General features: G+C 41.7%; 1 protein-coding gene across 1 annotated transcript; it reads left to right on the top strand.

The window, feature by feature from the left end:
- The first annotated feature begins 344 nt into the window (after positions 1–344).
- On the top strand, positions 345–7,950 carry LOC135509916 (E3 ubiquitin-protein ligase TRIM17-like). The gene is made up of 8 exons (XM_064930743.1): positions 345–389; positions 3,097–3,672; positions 4,010–4,105; positions 4,429–4,662; positions 5,001–5,163; positions 6,004–6,030; positions 6,981–7,360; positions 7,661–7,950. Exons 2-8 carry the CDS (start codon positions 3,106–3,108, stop codon positions 7,874–7,876), a joined length of 1,683 nt encoding a protein of 560 aa, XP_064786815.1. The 5' UTR covers positions 345–389; positions 3,097–3,105; the 3' UTR covers positions 7,877–7,950.
- The last annotated feature ends 3,262 nt before the right edge of the window (positions 7,951–11,212 follow it).

Raw genomic sequence — 11,212 nt, forward strand, 5'->3', positions numbered from 1 at the left:
CCGACTTTCTGAGGTGAATTCACCAATTTGTAAGTCGCTCTGGATAAGAGCGTCTGCTAAATGACTTAAATGTAAATGTAATGTAAATGATCTGAAAATCACAGAAGTCATGTTTTTACCTAGTTTTTAACCGAGTTCCCAGTTGTCTTCAAAGTACCAAAAGCATTACAATGTTTTCAATCTGTGTACTGCAGGGTTAAACCAATAGTTGTTGAGCACAGATGTGGGTATGGGAATCATAATGGCACTTCCACTGATTTATTTTTTCATGAAAGAGGGAGGAGCTTACAGTACAAAATGCAACTTGAAACCAAGGAAACTCATTAGATCACTCCCCCCCCAGAAGAAGAACATTTTTTCTGTTTGGTTGTTGCTGCATACACAGAAAGGTGAGTTTCAAAGGAATACTTTTGATGAGACTAACAGAAAAGTTTGTCAAATGTGAACTATGCTGTACCATCCCCATGTGGAATTCTTAAGGCCTTTTAGTCAAATGTTGTGTTCGGAACTAAGTGGGAGGTGGCAATTTACCATTTGTGAAGTCTCACATACCAGTTGGATGCATTCACATGCTTCTTACTCGTTGAGAAACGCTGATTGGCTAATGGCCAAGAAGTTGCGTAAAACATGAGGTACAGCTATCATATTTGTGAACAACTTAGTCTTAAAAATATATGGGTTTCATGTTTTTGTTGCTGCATTTAACTACTGAAAATGCAGTTGTCAAGAGAATTTCCTTTTGTTGGTGAAAGCATGTTGGGGATCAGGATGAGCGACACGTTTTCTATTGGTACTAATTAATTGGCGGCTGTTCAAGTGTGTGTGTGTGTGGTAAATTCACTTTTATGAGAGCAGCATGACGAGTGAATCTGTAGCCTACAGTTTTGCCTACAATGCTATGCGTGCAAGGTTGATTACACTTATTTTTGGAACCGTTTAACCATTTATTGCAACAATCGTTTAAAGATATAAAATATATATACACTACCATTCAAAAGTTTGGGGTCACTTAGAAATGTCTGTTTAACCTCTTAAGAATTAGCCCCTTTCAATTTTCACCTAAAATTACCCAACTCTAACTGCCTGTAGCTCAGGCTCTGAAGCAAGGATATGCATTTTATTGATACCATTTGAAAGGAAATACTTTGACATTTGTGGGAATGTGAAAGGAACGTAGCAGAATAATACATGTTTTTTTTAAAGAAAAGCTTTTTTTTGTCCAATAAAATCACATCAATGTCTATATCAGAAACAGTATAGACATTGTTAAAATTGTAAATTACTATTATAGCTGGAAATGGCTTTAAATAAAACATTATGGAATATCTAGAGGCCCATTATCAGCAACCTTCACTCCTGTGTTCCAAGGGCACGTTGTGAGCTAATCCAAGTTTATACATTTAAAAGGCTAATTGATCATTAGAACCCTTTTGCAACTGTTAGCACAGCTGAAAACTGTTGTGCTCATTAAAGAAGCAATACAACTGGCCTTCTTTAGAAGGGTATCTGGAGCATCAGCATTTGTGGGTTCGTTTACAGGCTCAAATGGCCAGAAACACAACTTAATTCTGAAACTTGTCAGTTTATTCTTGTTCTGAGAAATGACGGCTATTCCATGTGAGAAATCAGCTGTTTCCAGCTGCAATAGTAATTTACAACATTAACAGTGTCTACATGGTAATTCTGATCAATTTGTTATTTTAATGTACCAAAAATATGGTTCTTTCAAAAAAAGGATATTTCTAAGTGACCATAAACTTTAACAGTAGTGTATATACACTAGATGACTAACAGGGGTTGCTGTGTTTAAGCCATCACACCTCTATATTGGTATTCATTCACCACTAAAATATTTGGAACCTATAGAAATGATTTTGTTCCTATTTTTGTCATGTTTATTCTTTTAGACTTTCCATTATTATGTGAGCTTAACATATGTTAAAAAAGGACATTTTGAGACGACTGTTACACTCCCTACTACAACACAAAACTTAATAATAAATGATTTTGTCCGTAACATTTAATTGAAGTACTGCTCCTACTAGAGTACCAATATGGCTGACCAGTGGCTTAAAAGCTGCAAGATGGCCAATACCATGCTGATGTTATCTGGAGTTCAGAAATTCTTGCCAACCTATTTATTTGCTTTCTCCTGTTTTGAGGCTGTGTGCATGTGCACATCAGCTCTATTGTGTCAGTGACTCTGATAAAATGTATTGCTTTGGGCAGTTATGGATTAATTGTTTATTATTCATGTCTTCAATTTAATGATCAGTGCTTGACTTGGACTGAAATAAATGCCTGTACTCAATTTGGGTGCTCAAACTGTTTAGGTCCAGGAGCTACACAATACTTAGTGTAGGAACAGGAGCCCGAGCAGTAGAACATTTGAGGTGCTCGTACTTTTCCGGTGAGCTCCTGCCCAAGTTGCGCACTGGTAATGGTTTCTGTTAGCATTCTATAAGGTTTTGACCAGTCTTTGTATGGCCTGTAGGGGTGGCAGGGTAGCCTAGTGGTTAGAGAGTTGGACTAGTAACCAGAAGGTTGCAAGTTCAAATCCCCGAGCTGACAAGGTACAAATCTGTCATTCTGCCCCTAAACAGGCTGTTAACCGTGTTAAATTTGTTCTTAACTGACTTGCCTAGTTAAATAAATAGTCAAACCTCTGATGGTTTAGACTGTTTTTGGAGTGTCTGTTCCAGCATGCTACACATGCAGACTTCCATTCATGAGTTGAAGCTTTTGTTATATGCTCAGCTGAGTGACTTAAGCATGATTTAAGGCAAGCCAAGTATTTTTGTGTCCAATGGAGACCATTTATTTTAATTTTTTCACATTGTCATTTTGGCATTTCTAAGCTTCTACACAACCCACATTATTTGAGGGATCTATTTTTACTGTGCTCAAATATTATTACAAGATTTTGGTGTTCTCAAATGTGAATTTTGGCGATAATGTAAATATTTAAAAAAACATATATATTTTTTAACCGGCTAGTCACTTTATATAATGGTGTGTCTGTGCCACTATGAAATGACAGACTAATGAATTTGAAACTCAAAGGGATTGCAATGTTTTCTAATCCTTTGCCAACAGCTTGAAGAGATGGCCTTGTCAGAGGACCAGTTCCTGTGCTCCATCTGTCTTGGTGTTTTCATCGACCCAGCCACAATCCCGTGTGGACACACTTTTTGCAAGCCTTGTGTCGAGGCCTATTGGAACACGAGAGACACTGCGATCTGTGCTCTGTGCAAGACTAGCTTCACACCAGCCCCCAACATTCAGGTCAACATGGTCATGAGAGACCTTGTGGAAAGCTTCAAGGGGGCAAGTGGAGGGGACGAGGTCATCGACCAGTCGTCGACTCTGGCTCCGGGAGAGGTCTCCTGTGACATATGCATCGGAGACAGGATGTCCAAGGCCGTCAAGACTTGCCTGGTGTGTGTGTCGTCGTACTGCCTGGAGCATGCAAGGGTCCACAATGCCCGGTTTTCCAGGCACCAGCTAGTTAGACCGCTAGCTAACCTGGAGGAAAGGATGTGTCCGACCCACAACAGGCTCCTGGAGCTTTACTGCTGCTTTGACAAGACCATGTTGTGTGTGGCGTGTGACTCTCACCAGGCGCCGGCCCACCTGGTTGTGAGTATGCGGGTAGAGTTCTTGGTTCAAAAGGTAAGAATGAGTTTCGGAGAAACTGTTCATCAATCCAGGGTTGTATTCATTAGTCACCAAATGGAAGCAAACTGACTTAAACCAGGAGGGACTACCTGAACTTGTCCAATAAATGCTTGTTTTTGTTTTCCGTTGCGTTATATTTTGCTGTATTCTGTATGACACACTATAACAAATTTGTAACAGAACATTGTTTCCTGTTTGGGTAGTTGTCCCACCCTGTTTTGGCTCTCTTTATTGGGGTTTCTTTCATTTGGTGCATTTAAAATAATTATTGGGCACCATGTGCAGCTTTTTGTTCCAGCACGAATGCTAACACCTATGGTCTTAACTTCAGGCTCAGCTGGCGAAAGCCAAGAGAGTGGTCAAGGAGAAGCTGAAGGCCGCTCGGCTTGAGGCAGAGAAATTAAACTCTTCAGTCCTACTCTGTGAGGTGACTTCATTTGAATTGGTTATGTTACGCTGTTGTAATTTTGCAATCTTTCGCCATAGAATTCGAAAGTAATTCATTCCAACTTCCCATGGGTCTTACATTGTTCTGCTACTGAAAATTACCATGGCTTGAAGACCGCTCTTTGACCTCTTCGGCGGTGGGGTGGAATGCTGCAGAACGTTCAGAAATGTATCATGTAGAACAGAAAATGTCTGTCAAATTTATCAAGAAGTTGCGTCTGTGCTATTTATTGCATTTCTATCTGCAATGTCCAGAAGGTATCAAATCCCATGAATCCTCACTTCTGTTTCATCTATTTGTAGAATAAAGCAGTGAGGCAAATCGAGTTTGTGAATGCCTTCCACCTAGCCCTGGTCAGCAAGGTGAGTATGCTCTACGATCGCTACAACACTGAGGCCTCGCGGAGAGTGGACGAGCTGGAGAGGACAGCTTCCCATTGGAATTGTGCGCTTGAAGAAGACATTACAGCTCTGATGAGCAGAGCTTTTGCATTGGAGCGAGTGATTGGCTTCTCAGACCCCTTTGAGCTTCTTAATGTGAGTTATTGGGTGTGTTTGACTTTGCAGCTAACTTGAGAGTTGATTGACTGATCTGCAAATCCCTTTATCATAAATGACTAAATGTTTTTTGTAGCTCAATCAATTTACCCTGTGAGGAATCATGGTTTAGATTCTTCAGAAATATAGCCTGTCTTACAGTCCCGGGCATGGATGCAACTATGGTGGAAACTTCTTCCAGCCAATGCTTACACCAATCTAATACGCTGTAGATTATCCACACGTCTTGCATCCAACTCGGTCATCGTTGTAGGTGGATCAACATGCGTGTATGATGCATTTGTTTAACTCCATTCATTCTCACTCTCTCCTTTTAGAATCTTCCCTCTCTCCCTCCTGCTCCTCCAGATGGCATCAGAGGACCATGCAGCGTCAAGATCCCCACAGACCTACTTGGGAACCTTGCGGAGTATTTCATGCAAAACATGGCCAAACTACCAAAGATGAGAGACTTCACTACAAACGGCAGTGCTGGCTCAGGTCTGTGTGAACACAGCCATAGTCAGAATATACACAGAATCCTAAATATTAAGAACACCTGCTCATTCTTTGATACTGACCAAGTGAAAGGAATGACCTCTTATTGCTGTCACTTGTTACAATCCCTTCAGTCAGTGTAGATGACAATTGAAACATGGCTTGTGTGCTGTTCAGGATGAATGGACAAGACAAAATATTTAAGTGCCTTCGAACGGGATAAAGTGTATCAATAATAGTCCACCACCCAAAGGACATCCAGCCAACTTGAGGACTGTGGGAACCATTGGAGTCAACATGAGCCAGCATCCCTATGGGATGGTTATTGACTTTTTGTCGATTTCATGCCCCAATGAATTGAGGCTATTCTGAAGGCATATGAGGACCTCTTTCCCCACACCTATTGATGTAATGATATTGAGTCGTACAAAAGTTTAAAATGCATTTGGTCATTACTAAATGAGGTATTTTAATGAAGATTTGATTAATACATTTTTTTATTCTTCCTCAGTTGCAGGAGACTATCTTTGCAATAGGGGGGTGGGGGGGGAAATCAGACTTCATTCACTGGTCCTCAACTCTGACACTTAAAATCAGAGTAGTTAGCCTGCCCGGGAGCAGGTTGGTTCTGAAGGATTTGTTGCCTTAAACATTTACCTGACTGGTTATCCCAGGTTGCACTCAGACCTGACCTAAGCCACCTCACAACTCCTCAAACCTGATTAGTAGGATACACCTCTGGTTCTAGATTAGCATTCATAGCAACATGAGTATGGGCCAGATGTGCAACATTAAACATTTGCAATTGCGTTTTCTAATTGTTACCTTCTGTTTATCCCTCAGAGATTACCTTGGTTAAAGAGTTCACAGGTGAGCTAATGTGTAGTCCTGAGTCTGCCTCCATGTTGTGTATTATACACTGCTCAAAAAATAAAGGGAACACTAAAATTACACATCCTAGATCTGAATGAATTATTCTTATTAAATACTTTTCTTTACATAGTTGAATGTGCTGACACCAAAATCACACAAATTATCAATGGAAATCAAATGTATCAACCCATGGAGGTCTGGATTTGGAGTCACACTCAAAATTAAAGTGGAAAACTAACTTTGCTGTAATGTCCTTAAAACCAGTCAAAATGAGGCTCAGTAGTACGTGCCTGTATGACCTCCCTACAATGCCTGGGCATGCTCCTGATGAGGTGGTGAATGGTCTCCTGCGGGATCTCCTCCCAGACCTGAACTAAAGCATCTGCCAACTCCTGGACAGTCTGTGGTGCAACGTGTTGGTGGAGGGAGCGAGACATGATGTGCTCAATTGGATTCAGGTCTGGGGAACGGGCGGACCAGTCCATAGCATCAATGCCTTCCTCTTGCAGGAACTGCTGAGACACTCCAGTCACATGAGGTCTTGCATTAGGAGGAACCCAGGGCCAACCACACCAGCATATGGTCTCACAAGGGGTCTGAGGATCTCATCTCGGTACCTAATTGGCAGTCCGGCTACCTCTAGCAAGCACATGGAGGGCTGTGTGCGCCCCCCCCCCAAAGAAATGCCACCCCACACCATGACTGACCCACCGCCAAACCGGTCATGCTGGAGGATGTTGCAGGCAGCAGAACATTCTCCACAGTGTCGCCAGACTGTCACGTCTGTCACATTGGAGTTGCATTGTGGTGTTTAAGTGTTCCCTTTATTTTTTGAGCAGTGTATTTAGTGCCTGGTGTTGATATTCCTACATGCTCAACTTTGAAAAATGAATTCAACATTTGATTGTAGTTTTCCTCTACCCCTACCTATCCCTTCTCCTCCTCAGTTGAGGTGACTCCTGACCCCAGCACAGCCCACCCATCGCTCCTGTTCAGAAGGGGGTCCCATGGTTGTGAGATTCGGGTGGACCAGAGCAAGATTGCTAGGACGTTCCCTATGTCGACCCAGCGCTTCACCCAGGTGCCGTGTGTCCTCGCCACCCAGGGGTTCAGCAGCCATCGAGCCTACTGGGAGGTTGAGGTGGAGGACTGGGTTGGAAATGGATCTGATGTGTGGTTTATAGGTGTGGCAACTGAGTCCTCCATGACTTCTCATAGGATGACTCTCACCCCTGCGACGGGGTTCTGGGTCCTGGTACACCGTGAGGGAAGGCTTTGGCCCACCCCTGCCACCAACCCTATGGCCATCGTAACACAAATGGGAAAGGTATGTAGAAGAATAGTTGAATACTGGGCACAAAGGGCTCTCTAGTCTAGATGTCCTTTAAACGTCTCGTTGCCAATAGGGGGTGAAATCTCACTGGGTTATTTGACCTGGCGAAATAGTTCATTTTAGTTGGCTTCATGCATGTCTTTGTAGCTAGCCTGTTGTCAAGTCTAGATATTTGACATTATTGAAGTGGTGATTTTGCTTCTCATTAATTTCAAGTCAAATGTACTAAATATCAGAGGGGCAATTTCTCATCTACTTTAACTTTTTATTCATGAGCTTCATTACACGTTACAGGCACATGTGGGTGTGTACTTTGACGGGCGGAAGCGACTTGTGTCATTCTACGACATTCATCTCGGTGATCACCTCTACACGTACCAACACGTGCCAACCAATGAAAGACTCTTCCCTGTCTTCAGCCCTGACTACTTCTGTCCTTCATTCAAACACGCCAACCACGCCATGATTGTTAGAACCCACACTGCAACAAACCCCCTACGTAGACGATGATGCTCATTGATAGTCCAATCCTTTTGGGGCAGAGTTCTTGTCAGAATCATTAGAAAATGGTGAATTCAAAAATGTTTTAGAGGTAGACTTATTGTTCTACGAATATTTCTTTGTGAAGTTTTACAAAATAAAATATATTTTTTTATTTACCTCCAGCTCCTTATTCTTTCATGTAGAAAAAGTACAGCTGTCCCCCTCCCATCTAACAGGACTGTATATTTCTATAGTGGCATTGCCTTAATTGCGATTCACGTGGGATGAGTCAAAGTGTGACTAGCTTCTCAAACTTTGCTTCCCCTGTCCTTAATGTCTACATTTTATGTCATTGGATGCGGTCTGAAGGGACCTTGGTCCTCTCCTCAATGGAGTTGAGGAGACCCGGGAAAGATCAATTGCTCCCTCGTCACGTAAACCATTGCATGAAAACATGTCCCGCTCCTGACCTTCTCCCCCAGTGAATTTTGAGAAGGAGAGGATGCGTGGACTATGCAATTTGAAGTCCTATTTCAGTCCAAGTGTGTAGAACTGGGCACATGTTTTGTATAGACTCTTGCCAGTCAAATCAATTGGTTATCCATTCAGAATGTTGCAGTCCACTTCTTCACATTTGTGTGCACTTGCACACCAGCTCATGGATTTAAAAGCATTGGTTTGGTGTGAGCGTTTCCACCGTTTCTGTTATCCATTACTGGGAGTGACGTGCACGCTTCATGAGAAGAGATTTATTGGGATGCAATCCATTGGTGGAAACCAAACCCCTCGCCTTCCATTAGCACAGGCTGCTGATGAAACTGAGGGTGACTTCCAGGGTGGCAAGGTGATGAATAAACCCTTCAACTTTGGGATATACTATTGACTTGAGGTAATTAATGTTCCATGACATTCTAACACAATCCTGTGTTTAAACAAGCTGTTAAAACATCCTGGCAAGTGTCAGACACGCCTCCGTTTGTACTAACTGGCAATTGACACTTCAGCCTATTTATCTCCAGCGTCAAACCAGGGTCTACAAATGTGAAAATGGCTTCATGTGGTTAAACATTGGTTCAGAATGTGTACGCACAGCAGTGTTCTAGAATATTGAACTTTTGGCTTATTCATTCTCAGTGCAGCTCAAGGAATTTCTCCATATAAAAATTTTCAAATTAATACTCTTACCGGAATTGCGTTGGTTGAGAATTGTGGGATGGTGTTCTGAGCCGTGTCACAATGAGACAACGGACTACGTCTATGGATGGTGTTCTGTGTGTCACAATGAGACACCGGACTACGTCTATGGACTGTGATTTACTCAACTCCTGCTTCCTCTTCCAGCTCCTTTTTAAGAAATGTCGAAGGTAATCGAGAAGTGGTGGCTTAAGGGAATGTGGAAGGATATGTTTTGTACTAAGCAACTCTTCTACATGCCCATCAAGCAAATTACGTTTTACAGAGGTAGATCGCAAAATCTGTAAAGTGATAAAACAAGTTTTTCAATACATTTGATCATTTTTAAATTTGTGCATGTTTCCTCTTCTGATTTAAAGTAAAGTTTATTCAAAGGGGTGTGGCAGATCTCGAGGTTTTCGCCAGGCATAATGGGACCGATGTGTGTCCATAGAAGACTCCAAGAATCTTTGATCCTCCAGGTGCTTCCAAATGCTTTTTGGATGAGATGGTTCCCATTATGTCTGGGGGAGACCAAACACTGCATTTCACAGTAAGAACCTCATACTAACGGTGAAGCGTGGTGGTGGTAGTGTGATGGTTTGGGGATGCTTTGCTGACTCAGGACCTGGATGTCTTTCCTTAATAGAAGGAACCATGAATTCTGCTCTGTATCAGGCAGACCAGCCATCTGTGAGCTAAAGTGCAGCTGGGTCATGCAGCAAGACAATGATCCAAAATACACAAGTCTATTTGAAAATGGTTAAAAAGCACATTTTGAAGTTTTGGAACGGCCTCGTCAAAATCCAGACCTAATCCCAATTGAGATGTGGCATTACTTGAAATGAGCAGTTCATGCCTGGAATGCATTGAAATTAGCAGGTGTGCCTTGTTAAAAGTTTATTTGTGGAATTTATTTCCTTAATGCATTTGAGCCAATCAGTTGTGTTGTGACAATGTAGAGGTGGTATACAGAAGATAGCCCTATTTGGTAAAATACCAAGTCCATATTATGGCAAGAACAGGTCAAACAAGCAAAGCAAAATGACAGTCCATCATTACTTAAAGACATGGTCAGTCAATGCAGAACATTAAGTGCAGTCGCAAAAACCATCAAGCCCTATGATGACGCTGCATAAAGTAAAATTACAGCTATCATGCTTGCAAACAAGCTAGCATAAAACAAATGTATTGCTTTTATACATGTTTTGTTGCTGTATTTAACTGCTGAAATGCAGTTGTCAAGCTAATTTCCTTCATAAGTGACGTCAGCATGTGGGTGCTAAAGATGAAAGACTAGTTTCCTACTAGTAACACTCCAGTTGGAGGCCTGTTTTAAGTGGGAAATTATTTTCAACTTGTAGTAAATTAAGCAGCATAATTCCCTTGCCACTATTTCAAACACAAATGGCGCTCTTGACAATCAGAAGTTTGTAGTTTGTGCTACAAGATATATTGTAATCTAAGGACTGCACAAACAACCTTTTAAAATGTTTTAACCATTTATTGCAACAATCATTTATCAATCGTGTACAAACATATTTCATTGAAAAACAAAGATTTATATATACACTAGATGACTGATAGGTGGTGCTGTGTTTAAGCCACCGTGCCTCCATATTGGTAAAATCAAATGTTATTGGTCACATACACATGGTTAGCAGATGTTATTGTGAGTGTAGAAAAATGCTTATGCTTCTAGATCCGACAGTGCAGCATTATCTAACAGGTAATATCAACAAAACCTAACACACACACTCTAGTAAAGGAATGGCATAAGAATATATAAAAAATATATGAATAAGCAGTGATGGAGTGGCTAAGATGCAATACATGGTGTACTATACAGTATATACAGATGAGATGAGTAATGCGAGATATGTAAACATTCTTAAAGTGACTAGTGTTCCATTTATTTATTAAAGTGGCCAATGATATCAAGTCTGCAAGTAGGCAGCCACCTCTCTGTCCTAGGAGGGTGCTGAGAACGCACCCTTGCGGGGCCCCAGTGTTGAGGATCAGCAGAGTGGAGATGTTGTTTCCTACGTTCACCACCTGGGGGAGGCCCGTCAGGAAGTCCAGGACTCATTTGCACTAGGCATGGTCGAGACCCTGGGTCTCAAGCTTAATGATGAGTTATGGAGGTTACTGTGGTGATTAATGCTGAGCTGTAGTCAATTAACAACATTC

The sequence above is a fragment of the Oncorhynchus masou genome, chromosome 23 (genome assembly GCF_036934945.1).
Source record: "Oncorhynchus masou masou isolate Uvic2021 chromosome 23, UVic_Omas_1.1, whole genome shotgun sequence".
In the NCBI taxonomy this organism is placed as follows: domain Eukaryota; kingdom Metazoa; phylum Chordata; class Actinopteri; order Salmoniformes; family Salmonidae; genus Oncorhynchus; species Oncorhynchus masou.

What these genes read in the sequence shown, in the direction of transcription:
- LOC135509916 (XM_064930743.1), top strand. Translation starts at nt 3,106, where the DNA reads ATGGCCTTGTCAGAGGACCAGTTCCTGTGCTCCATCTGTCTTGGTGTT. An exon ending in TAGAGTTCTTGGTTCAAAAG is followed by an intron (nt 3,673 to 4,009) that starts GTAAGAATGAGT and finishes TCTTAACTTCAG; the next exon opens with GCTCAGCTGGCGAAAGCCAA. An exon ending in TCGTAACACAAATGGGAAAG is followed by an intron (nt 7,361 to 7,660) that starts GTATGTAGAAGA and finishes TACACGTTACAG; the next exon opens with GCACATGTGGGTGTGTACTT.